General features: G+C 44.7%; 1 protein-coding gene across 2 annotated transcripts in view; it reads right to left on the bottom strand.

Annotated features, from left to right (window-relative positions):
* The window catches only part of LOC127638717 (receptor-type tyrosine-protein phosphatase R-like), a 73,656-nt gene that overhangs the window by 33,350 nt on the left and 17,678 nt on the right, over positions 1 to 22,628 (bottom strand). The window contains exons 2-10 of one of the 2 annotated variants that reach the window (XM_052120366.1): positions 18,406 to 18,761; positions 17,241 to 17,430; positions 16,777 to 16,861; positions 11,740 to 11,819; positions 11,348 to 11,485; positions 11,147 to 11,257; positions 6,152 to 6,309; positions 5,635 to 5,748; positions 1,641 to 3,629 (exon numbers count right to left, since the gene is read on the bottom strand). In XM_052120366.1, the coding sequence (XP_051976326.1) occupies positions 3,521 to 3,629; positions 5,635 to 5,748; positions 6,152 to 6,309; positions 11,147 to 11,257; positions 11,348 to 11,485; positions 11,740 to 11,819; positions 16,777 to 16,861; positions 17,241 to 17,430; positions 18,406 to 18,761 (1,341 nt within the window). In that variant the 3' untranslated portion in view covers positions 1,641 to 3,520. Of the gene's footprint in view, positions 1 to 1,640; positions 3,630 to 5,634; positions 5,749 to 6,151; positions 6,310 to 11,146; positions 11,258 to 11,347; positions 11,486 to 11,739; positions 11,820 to 16,776; positions 16,862 to 17,240; positions 17,431 to 18,405; positions 18,762 to 22,628 lie in introns of those variants that run through there. The other variant, XM_052120367.1, reaches the window with a different exon arrangement.

Here is a 22,628-nt window from a genome sequence, read left to right as displayed (position 1 = left end):
GGTCACTCGACGAGAAGTGTGGCATCCTCGTGGGCACTGGCCAACGGCACCTCCCTAGCAGACATCTGCAGAGCAGTGGGCTGGGCAACACCCAATACCTTTACGAGATTTTACAATCTCAGGGTTGAGTCGGTCTCATCCCGGGTTCTCTCAGGTCAGAGCACGTAGAACTCGCATCAGCAGTGCATGTACACGGTTCAGCACATGGCGTGATTGAATAGGGACCCCTAGTGTCGCTTCACTTGACACAATGTCGTGAGCGACAGATGGGGAATGCCTAGGTTACTGTTGCAACCTCCGTTCCCTGATGGAGGGAACAAGATGTTGTGTCACCCTGGCCACAACACTGAACCGAGCCACTGCAATGGCCGAACCTTATTCTCGGCTCCTTGTGCAAAACCTGAATGAACAGATGCATGCTTCCCTCCCTTCATACCTTATACATATGTCTGGGGGAGGGACATGCAATTTTTGGCCTTTCTTAAGTTCAGAGGTAACCGAGGCCTTCAAGAAAGTCACCTAGTGTCGCTTCACTCGACACAACGTCTCGTTCCCTCCATCGGGGAAAGGATGTTACAACAGTAACCTAGACGTTGTGCCAAGAGGGTCCTTAAAGAGTGGACTGGGTAGCTGGGTCAGTTGAATCTTCACAGGGTCCTTTGCAGGCTGGCTGAGGAGCCGTGTGGGACAGGCAATGTCTGCTGATGCAGAGGTCCTTTATGGACTGGGCTGCGCTGCTGGAGGAGCCGTAAGGTTCAGATAAGGCCCCTCAATGCTGGGGCCCTTTTTCAGCTAGAGTGCAGCCGAAAGCAATATAAAAGGTTTTGCTCACAAAATCCTAACCTCAACTATCTTGTAGTCTCTTTCCTTGTCAGGTCAGAAATTCAGGACGTGGTGTGTCTGCTAATGTCTCCTTCCCCGTTGAGTTGGAAATGCAGGACAAGGGTGTGTCTACCCGGGGGTCATATTTATCCCTTTCTGATGAGGAGGAGATTGTAATCTGGTGCCTTTCCAATCCTGGAGTATGATTGGCCACTGGAGTCTGAAGTAGCCACGGTTCTGCCCACCCTAGTGTGGAACTCATTTGCATAGCATAAAGTACAGTGTTAAAGAGTCTTTAACGTTTTACCCATGCATTATTTCTTAACCAAACCTCTTTCAAATTATGAATGGTGTCCTATGGAACAGATAGTGCAAACACGATAAGAAATGGTTAAGTCATTGTGCACGCATGTGTTTATCTGTTAATATATCTGTCCCGTGAACTGTTGTTTTAACAGTCAATAATCATTAACATAAACTGTGCTCTGATGAAGTGGATGGAAGATGGAGTGGATGTGTTGCAGTTTATATTAATTTAAGGCCTACAAACATAGGTATGAATAGATCTCTGTGGCCCTCCACTGCTGCTGCATCCGGGAGGTCTGCAGCCATATATACTTGCATTTACCGGCACCAGGAGAGGAATAGTATCCTCTCCAGATAACTGACAGTAATTGTATTTAACATTTTAGCAGTATGCTCTTCTCTAGAGTTCTTTTTTCTAGCTTACTAGCTATGAAAGGTTTTCACTGAAAACAATGCAAAAAGTTTTTTGAACATCTTTATTTATTATTTAAAGTCAAAATTATAGTATCTGTACTTTGCTGATAGGGAAAAGTTCTCCTTATTTATTTATAAAAAAAAAACACTTCACATTCCAGGTTTCAGAAAAAGAATAAGCAGATTTGATGATCTTACAGTATCAAAAATGTAAACATGAGATATAATGGCTTTGTGTGACAGTTTTACATTATAGAACAGAAGTCAGAATACACAATGTAATTGGAAAGCACTGTATGTGTTGCACAAACTAAATTTAAGGTCTATAGGAACAGTTACGCATCTAGAATATACTGTACATCACATCACATCTCATAACACAAGTTTAAACAATTGTAGCGTTATCAAAAAGAAAGGAAGAAAGACCATATCTTCAATTTGGGTTTTTAATACTGCTACCCTTCTTGACTGAGGCATCCATATTTTAAGAATGCTTATTATAACATTATTATTGTGGACAGTTTATTATTTACAGTATTCGCATTCATAATCATTAAGCATAATACATTGTGGCAGGGCGGAGCGGGGCCGGGTCGTGATCCTACATACCCGGTCCCGTATTAGGCTAATTATGTCTCAGTGAGGGATAAAGGTCGACTGTAAAGGGATCAATGGAAAGGAGGAGGCGAGAACCGGCTTTTCAACATAAATAATATTTTAATAATAAACAAAAGACAAACACACACATGATGGACATGTCCGTAAACTAACTCTCTCTCTCCCGCACGATCCTCTGCAGTCGACCTTTATCCCTCGGAGCCTGATACGGGACCGGGTGTGTAGGATCACGACCCGGCCCTGCCCTCCGCCCTGCCACATACATATAAAACAAGTCACAGACTGACTAACATTAAGCCCACATAGTGGAAGATATACAGTATAGCGTAACAGTTTGCACTAACAATAACCATAATTTATAAAAGTATCAATCAATAAATACAATAAACCAAAATTAGAGCTATTCACTCTCATAAAACATATTTAATACCCTAGCCATAAACAGTTGTAGCTTTAGCAGCAAGACCCTTGTGGTCCAAAGATATGAACCTCCACACTACAACTAGCTTATGTATTCAGGGAAAAATTGAAATGTTATTATTCATTTTTGAGGACATTTGCAATTATAGTTCTAGAAAAAAACCTCCTACATTTTAACTTTATGACCTGTATGAATTTCTCCCTAAGTTGTCTACTTTTGTATTGTTATTTTTTTGTTTTGATGTCATAATTATGTGTTTTGGTTTGTGCCAGAATGTATACTTAATTTGTTCATCCTTTAATGATTCCCAATAGTTTCTTAATTATTATTTTTGTACTTTAATTATCTTTTGCTGTGGCACTATAAATTAAATATGTAAGGAATATTTTCCATTGATAGTCGCTAAGGAAATCGGAGGATTTTAGCATTAATGGCAGAATTCAGATGTTTAAGAACCATTAACCGATCGAACTGATGAAATTATCCAAAAAACCTTAAGTACCACACAGAATATTTATACCTGATTTTAACTCAGTATATTTAAATTGCCCATCTGATGTTATCAAACCAGTACCGGTAATTAGGAAAAAATGTATAAGGAAAAGTAGCATTGAAGATGTCTCTGTACTGTACGAAGAAACTGTCCTTTAGTGAAACTGATTCTTGCACAATGACACTCTGATACTCTTTAACACTAGTGGCAAAACCATTTGAAAAGCATGAAGCTCACATGACAGAGACTTTTGTAAAATCATGATAGGAATTACATTTGTGTCAACACAGGCTTTCAGACATCATTAAAGGCGGCAATGTCACAACTGTCGCCTTCATATGCACATAACACACCCATGAAGATCCATCTCCAGAAACATTATTTGCCTTGATCTATCTTGATTCAGAAACCTCATGGCAGTAACAGATCTCTCGAGAGACACATGCTCAAAGGCTTAAAGTTAATTTTTCCGAATCCGCGGGAAGGTGACTCTCAAACAGACTCAAGGCATGATGCACAAATTCATACTGTTCCTCAGTCTGGATCATGCCACCTCTGAGAAAAACACACCAAACAATTTTAGTCAAGGCTACAAATTAATATCAAAACTGGCAATCCAAATTACAACTGTATCCATTTTTTCAAATTTGCTGTTTTGTATGAATATTTTATCATGGACTTGTATGTTAAATATTGTGAAATGTGGCCTTTATTCTTATTTTGACTCACTTAGAAATGTCTAGAAGTGATATATATATATATATATATACATATACATATACATATATATATATATATATATATATATATATATATATATATATATATATATATATATATATATATATACACACACACGTGTGTATATATACACACACAACCCCAATTCTGAAAAAGTTGGGACAGTATGGAAAATGCTAATAAAAATAAAAATTATATGTAAAAGAAAATTCACCCTGTTATATTGAAAGCTGTACAACTACACATTATATGATGTTTTACCTTGTGAATTTCATTTTTAATATATTTTTTAATGTCATTTGAAATCAGATGATTGCAACACGCTACAAAAAATTTGGGACAGTGTAGTGTGTAACAGCACCGTTTCTTCTAATAACACTTAAGCGTTTAGAGACTGAAGACACAAGTATAAGTTCAGCAAGCAGAATTTTCTCCCATTCATCCATTATACAGGTCTTCAGCTGCACCATTGTACAGTGTCTTCGGTGCCGTATTGTGCGCTTCATAATGCGCCACACATTCTAAATTGGAGGCATTTCAGGACTGCAAGCAGGTCAGTCTAGCACCCGCACTCTCTGCTTACACAGCCATGCACTTATATTCCAGACAGTATATGGTTTGAAGTTGTCCTGCTGGAAAATACAGGGACATCCCTGGAAAAGTTGGGGCTGCATGGCAGTATTTTTTTCTCCAACATTTTTTCATATCGGTCAGCATTAATGGTGCTCTCACAGATGTGTGAGTTACCCATGCCATGGGCATTGACACAACCTCATACTGTTACAAACACTGATTTTGGACTTTTGAATGCTGATAACAGCTTGGATGGTCCTTTTCCTCTTTGGCCCAGAGAACACGACGGCTGTTTTTAAAAAACAATATGAAATGTGGACTCAACAGATCCACTGTTCTACTTTTCATCTCAGATGAGACCGAGCCAAGAGAAGTCGGCGGCATCGGACAGTGTTGATTTATAGCTTCTCCTTTGCATAGTAAAGCCTTTACTTGCATCTGTAGATGCAGCGTCAAATGGTGTTGACTAACAAAAGTTTACCGAAGAAGTACAGAACCCATGCTGTGATATCCATTTCAAACGCATGACAGATTTTGAGACAGTGAAGTCAGAGGGATCAAAGATCATCAGAAGTGGTTTTCGGCCTTGCCTTTTACGCACAGAGATTTGACCGGATTCCTTGAATCTTTAAACTATATTTTGCACTGAAGAGGGTAAAATTTACTAAATCTTTCTGCTTTGTCTTTGGGGAACATAGTTCTCAACACATCTGTTGACAAATTGCAGAGTCTCAACCAATTCTTGCTCTTGAAGGACTAGGCTTTATTTGGAGGCTTCTTGTATACTTAACACGATTGCCTCACCTGTTTCACACAACCTTATTACAACACAGATTTCCTAAATTTGATTTCCGACAGTCCTAAATTGGCCCTGTCTCTAATTTTTTTAAATGTGTTGCATGCATCAATTTCAGTCAAAATGCACATCTTCAAAAAGCACTGGCATTTTGCATACTGCCCTAACACACACACACACACAGTTGATAAAAAAATAAACAATAATTATTTAGGATTCTACTGTATTTCTAGGTCACTAATCAAATAAATATATTTGTTAGATTGTTCATGTTAACTCCTTTGTACAGATGGTCAGATTTCCGTGTTCCATTGTAGCACACAAGATACTCTTTGGAACATTCTCAAATCATGTTGGAATAACATGAATCATCAGGAAATCACAATCATGCCACGGACCCTCTGCTGTGCCTCGAATGTAAAATGGATTGTAAAACATGATGAATTTTACCTATCTTTTCTCAGTTGGCACACAATTCCCAGCACATCCACAACTCCCTCCAGTTGCAGCTGACGACAGCCAATCGTTGTGGCGATGAAACACCCTGTCCGACCAATTCCAGCACTGAAAACACAAGTTTAAAGTGAAGTTTGACAGTTTTTCAATCACTTTTTTAAGTGTTGTGGCTGAATTACGAGGTTGTTCACAGTATCTGAACGATGATGTTTCTTCTAAATTTAAAATCTTAAGAGGAATAGACACAAGCTAATTGTAAATCTATAAAATGATTGGGCTGCACAGCTCAAATAATTTTGACCAACAAGAATTTTTTATGACCTAATGTTTGCATTATGACTAGATTGCAGACTTTGTTGTCTTGGCAAATCCGAGCACAGTTTGAGACAGTGTACCTATTGGAGTGTTTTTCTCTTAAAAGCAACCTTGATTTCACTTTTTTGAAAAACATTTATTACTATTGATTTCCCCTCTGGTTTAAATGTCCATTTACGCTTGTATTCTCTTGTACCTGCAGTGAACAACAACAGGTCCAGAGGCTATTGAAGTCCTCCTGTCCTCCTCGACATCGTTCACTAACTGAAGCAATGGGCCGGCACTCTCCGGAGTCTTATGATCCGGCCATGAGGTGTACCAGTAGTGCTGGACTGTACGACTCTGGTCTCCATGCTGATGGAATAAAAACAAAAAAATCAGAAAGGTATGTCCTATAATGCGCAGCTGTGCCTGCCCACTTTTTCAGCCATCTTGGGTTCTTAAGTATTTTGCCTATTTATAACTTCCATAGAGATTTCATCAAATCTTTATAAGAGTTTTGAGCCATGAACCAAACTAACCAGCTCTAAGGTGAATCATAACATGAGAAGTGTTGTTTTGAAGCCAAAAAGTATTTGAAAATCAGTCAAAAAGACACTGTGTACTTAACGTGGTTAATGAGGGAATGAACTACAATCCCATAAAGCATTGTGAATGACATGATGGAATTAGAAATTATGGCAAAATCTAAAACTTGTGACTTAAAGTAGCTGATATAAATATAGAAACAATATATTCTATACAATATAATATAGGGAGAACGAATTGATGGCATTATTCACTGTGCATCATGGGAGTGAGCAGTCCCTGTAGATCTCTTTTGGTGCGCTTTGTTTTCTGTGATTCTTTGATTCTTTGATTGCTGGAGTGTTTATCTTCTGGTGTAAATTTTCACCAGAAATTCTGCTATGAAACGGGATTTAAAAAAAATAAAGATGGCTTCAGCAGAAGCATATACCATCGATTAACAACCTCGGAGCTCACAGTAGTTCTGTCTTTAAAGGTTTATAAAATATAGTTTGTAGTATATTGAGTTAAATACAATGAATAGCATTAATGACACCATCTGGTGGATGTTTATTGTACCATGAGTGAAGTGCACCAGAAGAGTTGTTCACAGTGATCAAGAGATAGAAATTAAAAGCAGCATACCTGCACATTGGTTTCCAGAGTCTTATTTGGTCAAAATATTACAATGGATAAAAAGGATGGGATTCCTTCAGATCGGACACATCGGCAAATATAAAGAAGGACAGGAAGATTTTGAGTCTTACATTTACATTTATGCATTTAGCAGACGCTTTTATCCAAAGCGACTTACAGAGCCCTTCTTACAGAGGCAATCCCCCCGGAGCAACCTGGAGTTAAGTGCCTTGCTCAAGGACACAATGGTGGTGGCTGTGGGGTTCGAACCATCAACCTTCTGATTACCAGATTACCAGTTATGTACTTAGACCACTACACCACCACCACTCCCTTACTTGGTAAGACTTATCAGTGGATGATTGCAAACATAGTGGATGATGAAAAGATGGTCAGTGTATTTCTGTCAGTCATCGGAGCTGAAGCTTATTGACTGTTAAAGAATCTGACCAAGCCAGATAAGCCAGGGAGACTCAGTAATAAGGAACTAAGTGTAAGATTATCTGCCAACTACAAACCCAAACCTCTAGTATTTATGGAACTTTTCCGTTTTCAAAAACAAAATCAATTGGAAAATGAGACTGTCAGGCTACATTGTGGAGTTTAAATAGTTCTCCACTCGTTGTGAGTACGGTGCTCATTTAGACGAAGCTCTGAGGGACCGTTTCATCTGTGGATTACGAGTGGAGGCAATTCAGAGAGTTTGCTGGCCAAACGTGATCTTACATTTGAAAATGCATGTGCAATCGCTTTATCCATGGAAATGGCTTCTAAAAATACACTTGAGTTTGCAGGCAAACTGAAAGAAATGGGAACAGTAAACAAAATTGTGAATGTGAAAACTAACCAAGGGGCATGGAGAAAGAAAACAAATTCAAGGAATATGATGTCAACAAAGAATGCAACGAAAGTGCATCAGTCATGTTACAGATGTGGTGGTACAAATCATGCTGCATATGCCTGTAGATTACATGTTCCAACATAAGGCACATCTCTCGTGTTTTTCGGAATAAGAGAATGCAAGGACAGGCTAAGTTCGTCACTGAAGAGGCGAAAGAGCCTGAACTTGAAAATGAACGGGAACTTTTTGGAGTCTGTACCGTCTACACCACCTGAAATGGACAAAAAGCATAACTGTCAATGTGGATATCGAAGGGCATCCACATCTGAAATGCAGACACGGAGGCAGTGGTGAGTCTTGAGTCTGAAATTGTGTATAAAAGGAACTTCTCTCACTTAATCCTGGAACAGTGCAATATGCAACTATCAACATTTTCAGGTGAGCCCATTCAGTTACTTATGTCAAATATGAAGAGCAGACTGCAAAATTACCCTTGGTGATAGTGCAAGGAGACAGACCAGCCCTTTTAGGTCAAAATTGGCTGGCACAACTCAAATTGAACTGGGCAAATGTCTTTTCAATTGCAAAAGCTGGCAGCATTGCTAACGCTGATTTAGAGGCAGTGTTACAACGGCATAAAGCAGTGTTTTCTAAAGGTTCAAGCGCCATACATGGGTTTAAAGCCAGGATCAAACCCAATGCCAAAATAATTTTTCACTTATTCCCTTAAAGGGCTGTGGAAAAGGAGCTTGATACATTGGAAAGTCTGGTCATCATCTCAAATTTACCAGAGTATGCTACACCTATAGTGCTGGTACCAATGGCTGACAAATCAATATATATATATATATATATATATATATATATATATATATATATATATATATATATATATACTGTATGTGGGTGTGATGAGGAGGATGGTGGGGCTGGGCCGTGACTACACACGCCCGCCCCCCAATCAGGCTAATCAGCCTATGTAAACTACACATCTACTATCACAAAACAACACAGACTTGCAAATATCACTGGTTGTATACCTACTGAACTTTTTCTGAAGTGACAGCTGAGAACCAGATTTTCATTGTTGAAACCAAGTCTGGCCAGAGTTGTGGAAGAAAAGCATCAAAAGCAAAAGTTCTATCATGATCCTTCTGTTCCAAAGCTTAGGAACGTCAATGAAGGTGAAAAAGTGCGTGTTCGAAACATCCGAGAATGGAAGGAGAAATGGATCAAAGCAACAGTAGTGAAGCGTCTTGGACCTGTCACGTACCTTGTGTTTGATGGAGTGAGACAGCGTACTGTCGTGTTGATCACTTACTTCGTTCAGGAGAAAATAGACTGGATGTTCATGACCATTATACCGAAATTGATTTTCCGATTACCGATGGTAATGACAATGGTAGTGACAAACAAGTTAAAAATGAGACCTCTAGTGAGTCACTGCATACACCAAGCCACTTACAGAGGGTACCAGTAAAGGAGAACTATACCAAAACAGAACAAACCCTTGACTGCAGAAATATGGTTTCTTCTGCTGTAGTTAGGAAAGAACCTGTTACTAATCAGGAGTGCGAAGATATCCTAAAATGTAAGAGTTCCTCCTCATCGTCTACACTTGTAGAGACTCAAGCCTTAGTGTTTTTGAAGAGCTGAATAATTCCTAAACTGCTGATGGAAATCAACCATAATAATAGTATTTTTTTTCCCCCCTGTTGGTTGAAATGGGAAAAAATAAATAATACAGAAAACTTACTTGTCATTGAGAAGTTACTAAACTGAAGAAAAAAAAACTGTCATTTAAGTCAAGTCAAGTCAATTTTATTTGTATAGCGCCTTTCACAACACACATCGTTTCAAAGCAGCTTTACAGAAGATCAGCATTAACAGACGATAAAACTGTAATTTCTATAAAGTCGATGAATCATCATTGTGTAATTTAGATAAAATACGATTTTTAATAGTGTTTAAAAATAATTAAATGATAATTGTATTAATAACCCCAGTGAGCAAGCTGTAGGCGACCAATTAAAATTTTTATTTGTTTAAGGGAATGTCTAATTTTAAAGGGGAGGATTGTAGTGTGAGTTAAATAAAATGCATAGTGTTAATTACGCCATCTGGTGGATGTTTCTTTGTACCGTAAGTGAAGTGTACAAGAACAGTGTTCAAGAGAGAGAAATTAAAAGCAGCAACACCAGCACAGTGGTTTCTTGAGTCTTCTTTGGTCAAAATATTACATTCTTAAAAATATAATTCCCTATGGAGAAAATTAATGGGATTTTTACTACAGACTGTTGCACTATTTTAGTCTTTTTTGTCTTGTATACAACCCACATCAATACCAAACCTAAAATATATTCCTTTTTACTCATATTATACTGGATTTCCTTAAAAAGGAAGTAAATTTATGTTTGATCACAGCCGGCTGTTGCGTGCATGTTTCTGTCCGTGCGCTTGTGTCTCGTGATGAATGTTGTGCTCCTGCACGAGACTCTGTGCTGTTCATTATCAAAATACCGCTCTTTAGGTGATATTAATGTTAACACATCTGTGTATAGGGGGGCGGAGTAGCCAGACCGCCCAGACGCGGGGAATGGCCGCCGTCCGTGGAAATGCGGAGGGGTCGAGAGAAGACCGCCATCCACGAGGGATCCATACTTGGCAATAAAGCTGATTCTGATTCTTATATTAGAATTTTTTTTTTCAAGTTTAATTGCTACTGTTATATATATCGTATGATATATATATATATATATATATATATATATATATATATATATGTCATACTGATAGCTTTGAATAGGGAACAGATTTCTAGTTTAAGTCTTTATTCACTGATAATCTTGCCCTCCACTGCATAGCTCTTAAATCAAATGTGGCACCATTGACCATTTGGTTATGAGACATGTTAGATGCATCGTTTCTGTAGCCCATTTCAGAGCTGGTGGAGGGGATGATTTTCAGTGACTTAAATTTGGGCCTGCTCCTGACACAAAGCTACCGTAGGGCTTCAAAACATTAGGATTAAAGTGCACAAGTAGAATGTCCTAGTTTCATGAAACTATTACAGTGTGTTTTTGTCATTTCAGAGTTTGACAGCCCCAGTCCTGTCCTGCATTCTTGACCAAAACTTGCCACTAAAACATCACAGAATCAGAATGGTTTAGTCAGTCTTCTTTATACAGAACTATGAACTGCAAATACCTTCAGTATAAGGCTACGAATTACATAGTGGTCACACTCCTTCACATTGTTAATGAAGACCTCCACATTCCCAAAGATCCCTCTCTTTTCAGGCCAGTACAGAACACATTTCTGGAACAGAATTACAGGGTCAATACTTTGCACATACACAGTCAAATGAATAACACTGAGACAATTATTGGTATGTTTATTGAGAATTACTTCATTCTTCTCTTTGAGTTTGGTGATCATGACGATGACAGGACAGTCCTCTTGCCAGGCCATCTGCCAGAAGTCATTCACTGTGTTGATCAATGGACCCTGAGTGGCAATGAACACCTTCTCATCTCCAAGATAACCCTGGAAAAGAAACAGCACTCTTTTGCTACTTATGAATTTGGTATAACATGACGGCGAGTAAATGACTGAATTTTCCTTTTCGGGTCTACCAAGTCATTGTCATTCTTCTCAGCATAAACGCCTTCTTTCTGTGTATTAGGCTTGTACTGCAGATTATGATGTTATGGTAGAACATTAATTATAATGAAGGACAATAACAGAGTCTTTGTAATGGGTTCCTGAAGAGAAGTGCATGAATTTGTCATTGAACTTACACGTATGTAGTTGGCATTAATGTAACTGCTGAGCAGGTCATTGGTATTCTTAGTCTTCAGAAGAACCCTGGAATGTAGATCTGAAAGGAACCATGGATTTGGTGAAGAGAATATTTCTAAAGCATTCTATTTACAGTTGAAGTGAGAAGTTTACATACACTTTTGCCAAATACATTTAAACTCAGTTTTTCACAATTCCTGGCATTTAATCATAGAAAATATTCCCTGTCTTAGGTCAGTTAGGATCACTACTTTATTTTAAGAATGTGAAATGTCAGAATAATAGTAGAGCGAATGATTTATTTCAGCTTTTATTTCTTTCATCACATTCCAGTGGGTAAGAAGTTTACATACACTTTGTTAGTATTTGGTAGCATTGCCTTTAAATTGTTTAACTTGGGTCAAATGTTTTGGGTAGCCTTCGACAAGCTTCTCACAATAAGTTGCTGGAATATCGGCACATTCCTCCAGATAGAACTGGTGTAATTGAGTCAGGTTTGTAGGCCTCCTTGCTCACACATGCTTTTTCAGTTCTGCCCACAAATTTTCTTGAGATGTTGCTTCAATATATCCACATAATTTTACTTCCTCAAGTGCACCAGTCCCTCCTGCAATAAAGCACGCCCACAACATGATGTTGGCACCCCCATGCTTCACGGTTGGGATGGTGTTCTTTGACTTGCAATCCTCACGCTTTTTTCCTCCAAACATAACGATGTTCATTATGACCAAACAGTTGTTTCATCAGACCAAAGGTGATTTCTCCAAAAAGTAAGATCTTTGTCCCCATATGCACTTGCAAACTGTAGTCTGGCTTTTTTATGGCAGTTTTGGAGCAGTGGCTTCTTCCTTTCTGAGTAGCCTTTCAGGTTATGTCGATATAAGACATGGTTTTACTGTGGATATAGATAATTGTCTACCTGTTTCCTCGGTCGCCAAGAACCCAAGAAAGGCTTCAAAGCGTTCCCCGAGACAGGCAGTCCAGGAAGTAGGAGACCCGCTGCACAGGAGCTGGTAAGAGCACAACTTCTTCCCCCGGTGGAGGGCCGGATGGAGGTTCTTTATTTTCCTTTTCTTACGTCACCGCATGCCCCAAGGGCCGCGGTACCCACATTCTAAGAAAAAAGCGGTCTTCTCATTTCCTGGGCCTCACAGTCAGTGTCCCCGGCTGTCGTTATCACAACCACAGGGCACCGTTTCTCTCTCTGGCAGGCATGGTGCCTCGGAGGTGGGCCTCCCGACCCCGTGCAGCCAGCTGTGGCAAAAATCCGCCCCTGATGTGATGGTCTCCATGGGCTACAAGGATGAAAATCTTCCTCCGTCATACCAGGCTGTTCCGGGAGTGGTCACAAGGAGCCAGGTAAGTGCTTTGATGTCTCTAAACTCAGCACCTTGGGCTCCGCCCTGTCGCGAGGCCCCGCCCGCTGGTATGTCCGATGCTGTAGTTCCCTTGGTCCCACTTGCACGGAGCTTGGGGGCGTGGCTCGCGCTCCCCAACCTGTCGCATTGGTTGATCAGGACCGTCCGACTCGGCTACACGATTTAGTTCGCCAGGCCCCCGCCCAGGTTCAACGGCGTCCGCTCCACTACGGTGAGAGGCAAGAACGCCACTGCTTTGCGTGCGGAGATCACCTCACTTCTACGAAAGGACGCGATAGAGCCTGTCCCTCCAGCCGAGGTGAAGAAGGGGTTTTACAGCCCCTACTTCATCGTACCCAAAAAAGGCGGTGGGTTGGGGCCAATCCTAGACCTGCGAGTTCTGAACCGGGCTCTGCACAGAAACGCATTTTAGCGAGCATCCTGCATCAGAATTGGTTCACGGCAGTAGACCTGAAGGACACCTACTTCCATGTCTTGATTCTTCCTCGACACACACCTTTTCTCCGGTTTGCCTTCGAGGGTCAGGCATATCAGTACAAAGTCCCCCCCCTTTGGCCTGTCCTTGTCCCCTCGCACCTTACGAAAGTCGCAGAGGCAGCCCTTGCCCCACTAAGGGAAGTGGGCGTCCGCATCCTCAACTATCTCGACAACTGGCTAATCCTAGCTCACTCGCGGGACATGTTGTGTGTGCACAGTGACCTGGTGCTCAGGCACCTCAGCCGCTTGGGGCTTTGGGTCAACTGGGAAAAAGGCAAGCTCGCCTGGTTCAGAGCATCTCTTTTCTCAGTATGGAGAAGACTCTATCTTAATGACAGCGCGCCTCACCAACGAGCGCGCGCAGTCAGTGCTGGACTGTCTGCATGCGTTCAGACAGAACACGTTGGTCCCAATGAAATCCTTTCAGAGGCTCCTGGGCATATGGAATCCTTAGAGACGGTCACGCCGCTTAGGTTGATGCATATGAGATCACTTCAGCACTGGCTACTTGGCCCTTGGACTGGTCCACGACTGCGTTGGCACGTCAACTGCCTCGAGTTTCTGGCAGTACTACTTGCCCTGAGGAGACAAGCATGTGTTGATCCGGATGGACAACACAGCGACGACTGCGTACATCAGCCGCCAAGGCGACCTACACTCTCTTCGAATGTCACAACTCACCCGTCGTCTTATCAAGTCGCTGTGAACCACCCACATCCCAGGCCATCTCAACAGCACAGCGGACATGCTGTCGCGACAGGTTACGCTCAGGAGAAAGTGGAGACTCCACCATCAGGTGGTCCAGCTGATCTGGAGTCGATTTGGCCAAGCACAGGTAGACTTGTTCGCTTCCCCAGAATCCTTCCACTGCCCACTTTGGTACTCTCTGACCGAGGCTCCCCTCGGCACAAATGCCCTGGTACAAAGCTGGCGAATTCCCCCGAGGAAGGACCTTCTTCCTCAGGGACAGGGCACCATCTGGCACCCGCGACTGGACCTCTGGAATCTCCATGTCTGGCCCTTGGACGGGATGTGAAAGACTTAAGTGGCCTACCAACCACGGTGGTAGACACGATCACTCAGGCCAGGGCCCCCTCAACGAGAAGTGGCGTCTGTTCGCTCAGTGGTGTTCTTTCCGAGGTGAAGACCCCCAGAGATGCGCAGTAGGGTCAGTGCTTTCCTTTCTGCAGGAAAGTTGGTGGGACGGCTGTCCCCCTCCACCTTTAAAGTGAATGTAGCCGCTATATCGGCACATCACGATGCAGTGGACGGTAAATATTATGGAAGCCAGTTTTAATCATCAGGTTCCTGAGAGGCACGAGGAGGTTAAACCCCCCCCAGGCCGCGCCTCGTTCCCTCGTGGGACCTCTCTGTGGTCCTTTGGGGCCTTCGGGGAGCTACCTTTGAGCCCCTTGAGTCAGCAGAGCTAAAGGCGCTCTCTCTGAAGACCGTTCTCCTGACAGCGCTCACCTCCATCAAGAGGGTAGGGACCTGCAGGCTTTCTCACGTCATCCTGAGACCCTGACCGGGATACATGCCCAAGGTTCCAGGGATCAGGTGGTGAACCTGCAAGCGCTGCCCCAGGAGGAGGCAGACCCAGCCTTGGCATTGCTGTGTCCGATGCGTGCTCTTCGCATCTACTTGGATCGCATGCAGAGCTTTAGAAGCTCCGAGCAGCTCTTTGTCTGCTTCGGTGGACAGCGGAAGGGAAGCGCTGTCTCCAAACAGAGGATCGCTCACTGGGTCGTCGATGCCATCACTATGGCATACCATGCCCAGCACATGCCGCCCCCTGCTGGCTTACAAGCCCATTCTACCAGGGGTGTTGCGGCTTCTTGGGCGTTGTCCCACAGTGTCTCTCTAGAAGACATATGTAGATCCGCGGGCTGGGCAACACCTAACAGCTTTGCAAGGTTTTATAACCTCAGGGTTGAGCCAGTTTCATCCCGTGTGTTATCAGGTGACACAAACAGGTAAGTTCAGGTCAGCTGGCCAGGTGTATCACTTGTGCATAGCGCCTTTCCCCTCCCTTGAGGTGAAAACGTGCGCTCTTTCACCAGTTGCGTTCGCAAGAAGTGTGAACCCTGGTCGTTCTTCCTCCCTAGCCCTAGCCGAGTCTTCGGAGAGGCTCACTGCCGCCCCATTACGGGCATCACCCAGGCCTGAGGGTGAGGTAAATGCTCCACATGTGTCCCCCTAGGCAACCCTGTGTGATGTATATTCCGCACAATGGTTTCCCTGCCGGTAAACCACATCTTCCCCAAGGAAGATCTTGGGGAACCACATCTCTGCCCAAGCAGAGGGCCCTCTGTCCTTGGATCTACCACGGCGCTGCTCTGCACGATGTGCTTCTGCTCCTACCAGGTAAGTCTGTGTGTTGTATTCCACGTGAAAATCCCCCCCCCGGGGCCAGGTGTGATCTCCGTGGTGTCCTCCTCTTTGGAGGGACACCCCCCAGCTTTGACCATATATATGACCCCCAGCTGAACGATTTCGTTCTTTTTTTTGGGAGAACAATGGGCCACGGCTGGGCCAGCCAGTTCTTATACTTCGGAGCAGTTAGCCGTTCCCCAAGGTGTAAGTGACCGCTTCATGCCTGCCAGTGTGTTGGGGTAGTTATGCGACGGCTTGCTGCACTGGCTACGAGGCACATAGAGGTCTGCCCGTCTCGCACCACCAGTCTGCGTAACTCGGTTCAGCTCTTGTGGCGTTTTCCATTGGGACCCCTAGTGTCAACTCATCGACACAACGTTGAGTGAGTGACAGATAGGGAACGTCTCGTTACTGATGTAACCTCCGTTACCTGATGGAAGGAATGAGACGTTGTGTCCCTCCTGCCACAACACTGAACCAACTACTAAAATGGCTGGGTCTTTGGCTCGGCTCCTCAGTGCGATACCTCATGTGCACTTGCAGAGTCACTCCTTTATACCCGAGTGGCATGGGGAGTGGCATGCAAATTCCACACACCAATTTTCATTGGCCTCAAGATCAGAGATGTCTCGGCTCCCAAGAAGAGACCCCTAGTGTCAACTCATCTCTCTGTGGCATTGACGTGGTACTTATAAATAAGGGCAATGCTCCTAGCACAATGTGAATTGTCACCTGTGCTACTTGACAGTGAGTCCTTCCTACTGGGACAATAATGACTTACAATGAAGTGGATATCTAGATACTCACTTGGTAAAATGGTCCTGTATCGGTTTTTTGATCCATAATTTGGGATATCCAGTTCTTTTTGATCCACAAAGTTCATGGGAATTTCCTGTGGGAAAAAAAAGTATAGTTAAAGCACAAGCTCAACTTAGCAATGGAAGTGGTCTGAAAAGGAGCACTGAAATGTGTAAATGTTAGATTTTTATATTTTGGACCCAGATATCTCTCAAAACTTTGAATACAACGCCACTGAAACAAAGTAATTCATTTGTATTCTATTATCTGGATGCCCTAAACATAAAACTACATATATAATAATTAGCAAAAATTAAAAAAGAGTGGCAGCAAAATGCTGTTTAAAAATAGTATTAGATAAAATACAGCATGTCACACCACAGGCCATATCAACTTCCCAAAAGTATTTTATGCTATTTCATTAACTAGCCATTTAGTGGTTGTGCAGTAGTGTCCGCAAACCGCAAACATACCGCAAACTCTGCATGAAGCATCTGAGTGTTGCGTGTGACATCATGAAGCTGCTGCCGTGAGAGCGCCCGACTGGCCGACTGCAGGTATTCTTGAGTCACACGTTCACAAGGGGTCACGACCCCACAACTTACAGGCTCAACAGATCCTAAAACGCTCATATCCAGAACCAGTGAGACATTAGAACCCCGTCTGCAGAGACATAACATGGATAATGTATGTGAGAGGCATGTTCGAAAAGCATACTCAATTTGGCACACTTTTTGACAAATTCTGAGCTCAGTGGAAAACAATTAGCAGTTTAGGCTCTTATTGTGCAATATAAATATACTGGAGTGAATTACTGACCCATTGACCTGTTGGGCATGATGCTTGATGACAGGCACACAAACATTGAAAATCTTCTGCCATAGCTCTACTTTATATGTTCATGTACGCATATAAAAGAGAAGCTCATTTATGTGGTCATGCAGGAACTAGCTCTGTTTTTACTTTAGAGTAATTAAAACGTGCTTCTCTCATGCGCTCACTAACGTACTAAGTAGTGTTATGGTGGAAGTCAAGTTTTTCACTGTAAAATAACATTTTGTGCTTTTTCTCACCAAAACTGGACACTTCAGAAGACCTTTGTCCCCATACATATATCTAATACATGGCTAAATATGGGCTGTCGATTTAACATGTTAATTCAGTGTGATTAATTATATAAAAATGATATTGAAATTAATCATAATATATAAGGGATAATAAGGGATATTCCTTCCATCCGAGCAATTCAAGCTTGGAGTACCACCTGTTTTCTCCAGGGGGCAGTAAGCGAAACTTCAGCAGTTTGGGCAATGCACTTATACAGAGAACAAACCACACTCGCCGACAGCTTACAAAACAAGATGAGAACACGTTCTTGCGTTCAATCACAGCTTGATGGAGCGCAAATACGTACACAGTGATCTCAAGATGTGTTTTTCTAAGCTTCAATCTGTATTTAACTTTACATAGCGACCAAAAACTGTATGTTTTTAACACGACTCAAAAGTGACACTATATATGTATATATACAGTATGTGACCTATTATATCAGAAAACATTTCATCCATGTGTTTTACATATACAGTATTGCCATATATCAGATTTCTGTATGGATTGTGTACTTTTATAACCTATTACCTCTCCTGCAGTCCTGCAATGGATTTCATCCTAAATGGTGAATGTGCGGAGGACACGCTGGTTTTGAGCTCAGCCACAGAGTGTCCGGTGGGGCACTGTAGCTCTGAGCTCACGCTGGAATCAGTATGGGGGATGTTGTCGTTACAGGATGGGGTGCTTGTATTGATGGTGTTGGTAGAATTGGTGGCACAGGAGGTTTTGGAGGTCTGGTCGGCCTGTACCATGCTGTTCTTGAGAGTCAGGGGGGGCTGAGCACCATGAACATGGATCTGTGACAGCTGTAAGTCCCGGAGGGGTGATGACGGATCTTTCAACTGCTGATCCAACAGTTCGTTCTCCTTCAGTCGGTAAAGCACCTGAGGAAAAGAAGGATTACTTTATAATATTCCATGACTCTCCACTGGGTGTTGGGTAAAATGTTAAAAGACATGTCTAGGTCACATTTCACCTGAAAATAAAAAATAGTATTTGACATTTAAAAAAACAATTCTAATCCTGAATTTGCAGCACCCCAGTGGAAAAAGAAACCATAGTTGCCACGGAACTTGTTTCGCCACGAGAACCATTTGGCCCAATGGTGGAAAAGGACCTTTGCAATGTGGCATTGTTTTTCATTTACGTTTATTCATTTTGCAGACGCTTTTATCCAAAGAAACTTACAAAAGAGGAAAACATAAGCGAATCATCTTGTAAAAGTGCTCCATTACAAAGTTTCAATAGCATCAGAATATCACAATTAATCATATCTCCCCTCAAAATCTCATTAATGTAATGTGTAATGATTTTTATTAATTTAAATTAGCATAAATTAAAGGTAGTGCAAGTAATAGTACGTTTGGTTACGTATGTAACCTCCGTTCCCCGAGGGAGGGAACGACATGTTGTGTCGGAGAAGCGACACTAGGGGTCTCTCTTGAGCGCCGATATTCACCTCTGATCTTATTGAAAAGGGCCAATGGGAGTTGGCAGTCAGTATTTGCATACCCCGCCCCGAAATACGGGTATTTAAGCGGGGCAAATTCGGAGTTCATTCAGGATTTTTCTGAGGAGCGGAATGGTCCGGCCACAACAGTGGCTCGGTTCAGCGACATGGCGGAGGAAAGACACAACGTGTCGTTCACTCCCTCGAGGAACGGAGGTTACATACGTAACCAAGCGTTCCCCTTCTGTCGCTCTCTCCACGTTGTGTCAGAGAAGCGACACTAGGGGACCCATTCCAATCTTGCCATGCGCTGAACCTTGTACGTGGACCGCCCGATACAGAGGCGGGCAGGGATTTCATCCAGTGCCACGCATTGTCTGTACCTGGCTGCACGTACCCTTCCCCAATGCCCCATAAGAACATCAGAGTCCTTCTAGTTACCCTGGGAGGGAACAAGGCGATGTTTGCCAACATGGGAACGGGCCAGCCTGGCTGGGCCTCTTTTCTCTCTATGTTTCTCGCATAGAGCAATCACGGCCGGGGCCCTTACACGCATATAGGGAAGGGGTCTTACCCAGACCCTCGCGGAGACCACACCTGCCCTTTTTCTTGGGGAGGAAAAGTGGTAGACACGTCACACGGCCGTCTTAGGGCTCGTGTGGAAAGTATGGTGCGGTGGTAGATCCAGCCTCGAAAGGGGGGAGTTGCTACAGCACGGCGACCAAAGCAGCTGTAACTGCCTAAGGGAGACACGGGGGTCTGCTCGTAAGGGGACAGAACCGTGGAATTACACACAGGGGGAGTCCGAAGGAGGCCTTACCTGTGGAGCACCTATACCAGTACAGGGTAGCCATCAGGGTACCCGCAGTGGCTTGGGTCGGCGAGTTCCTCCGCTGAACCGTGGACCTGGAGGGCTGGGGAGGAATCGACCAGGGGCCCGACTCAGAGTGGGGCGCCCTGGGAAGAAGGCGCACTACTTTACCTTGACGTCAGGAAAAGGGCGCTGGGCGCAAGCGATCCACCCGGCCGGTCGGTCTATGTGTTACCGAGTTCTACGGGCTCGGACCTGAGAAAACACGAGACGCAACCAACTCAACGCGGAGGTTGTAAAACCTCGCGAAGGTGTTGGGTGTTGCCCAACCCGCGGCTCTACAGATGTCTGCTAGGGAGGTGCCCTTGGCCAGTGCCCACAAGGATGCAACACCCCTTGTTGAGTGAGCTCGGACCCGCAAGGGTAGGGGCACGGCCTGGGTGTGATAAGCCAGTGTGATGGCGTCGACAACCCAGTGGGCGAGCCTCTGCTTGGAGACGGCATTCCCTTTCTGCCATCCCCCAAAGCAGACAAAGAGCTGCTCAGAGCGTCTGGTGCTCTGTGTGCGGTCCAGGTAAATGCGCAGGGCGCACACTGAACACAGCAACGAAAGGGCTGGGTCTGCCTCCTCCCAGGGCAGCGCTTGCAGGTTCACTACCTGATCTCGAAATGGTGTGGTAGGAACCTTGGGCACATAGCCCGGTCACGGTCTTAGGATCACAGACGTATCTGCCGGACCGAACTCCAGGCAAGTGTCGCTGACAGAGAACGCTTGCAGGTCCCCGACCCTCTTAATGGAGGCGAGCGCGATCAGCAGGGCCGTCTTAAGAGAGAGGGCCCTGAGTCCAACTGATTCGAGCGGCTCGAAGGGAGGTCTCTGGAGTCCTGCCAAGACTACCGAGAGATCCCAGGAAGGAACTAGGCCTGGCCGGGAGGGATTCAACCTCCGGGCGCCTCTCAGCAACCTGAGGATCAGGTCGTGCTTACCCAAAGACTTGCCGTCTACAGGATCGTGGTGGGCGGCGATAGCGTCAACATACACCTTGAGGGTGGACGGGGACAGCCTCTTGTCCAGCCTCTCCTGTAGGAACAGAAGCACTGACCTAATCGCGCATCTCTGCAGGTCTTCGGCTCGGGAAGAACACCAATCTGCGAACAAGCGCCACTTTAGGGCGTAAAGGTGCCTGGTAGAGGGGGCTCTGGCTTGGTTGATGGTATTCACAACGGTCGCCGGTAAGCCGGCTAGCTCTTTCGCGTCCCGTCCAGGGACCAGACGTGGAGGTTCCAGAGGTCTGGGCGCAGGTGCCAGAGCGTGCCCTGTCCCTGAGAGAGGAGGTCCTTTCTCAGGGGAATTCGCCAGGGAGGAGCTGTCGCGAGGAGCCTGAGTTCCGAGAACCAAGTCCGAGTGGGCCAGTAGGGGGCCACCAACGTCCTCCCTGACCTTGCACAGCACCGGTCAAGAAGGCTCACTGGGGGAAATGCGTACTTGCGCAGCCCCGAGGGCCAGCTGTGTGCCAGCGCGTCTGTCCCGAGGGGAGCCTCTGTTAGGGCGTACCAGAGCGGGCAGTGGGAGGTTTCCTGGGCGGCGAACAGGTCTACCTGGGCCTTGCCAAACTGTTCCCAAATCAGCTGGACCGACTGGGGGTGAAGCCTCCACTCCCCGCCGGGCAGGCGTTGTCGTGATAGCGCGTCCGCTACGACGTTGAGCTTGCTGGGGATGTGAGTGGCACGCAGCGACTTGAGTCGGAGGAGACGGCGGGCGAGTTGTGACATGTGGCGGGAGCGTACGCCGCCTTGGCGATTTATGTACGCCACCACCGTGGTGCTGTCCGATCTCACGAGGACGTTTGTCCTGAACTAACGGGAGGAACTTTCTGAGAGCAAGAAGGACAGTCAGCAACTCCAGGCAATTGATGTGCCAACGCAGCGGGGACCCTTTCCAATGGCCCGCTGCTGCGTGCCCGCTGCACACGGCACCCCACCCAGACCGGGAGGCATCGGTTGTGACCAGGACGCGTCGGGACACCTGCTGCAGGGGCACTCCTGCCTGTAAAAAGCAGAGGTCTGTCCAGGGTCGGAGTGTTTTGAGGCAGGCGGGGGTGATCCTTACCCGATGCATGCCGCGGTGCCATGCTTGTCTCAGGACTCGAGTCTGGAGCCAGTGCTGGAGTGGTCTCATATGCATCAACCCCAGCGGCGCGACTGCCGCAGAGGACGCCATATGCCCCAGGAGCCTCTTGAAAAGTTTTAGAGGGACCACTGTGCCTGGCTTGAAGGAAGCGAGGCAGTCCAGCACCGACTGAGCACGCTCGCTCGTGAGACGTGCTGTCATTGAGACTGAGTCTAACTCCAACCCGAGAAAAGAGATGCTCTGAACCGGAGTGAGCTTGCTCTTTTCCCAGTTGACCTGAAGCCCCAAGCGGCTGAGGTGCCGGAGCACCTGGTCTCTGTGTGTGCATAGTAACTCTCGAGAGTGTGCTAGGATGAGCC

The sequence above is a fragment of the Xyrauchen texanus genome, chromosome 47 (genome assembly GCF_025860055.1).
Source record: "Xyrauchen texanus isolate HMW12.3.18 chromosome 47, RBS_HiC_50CHRs, whole genome shotgun sequence".
NCBI classification, from domain to species: Eukaryota; Metazoa; Chordata; class Actinopteri; order Cypriniformes; family Catostomidae; genus Xyrauchen; species Xyrauchen texanus.
The sequence above is the reverse complement of the archived record's forward strand: the minus strand, read 5'-3'. Positions and strand labels throughout refer to the sequence as shown.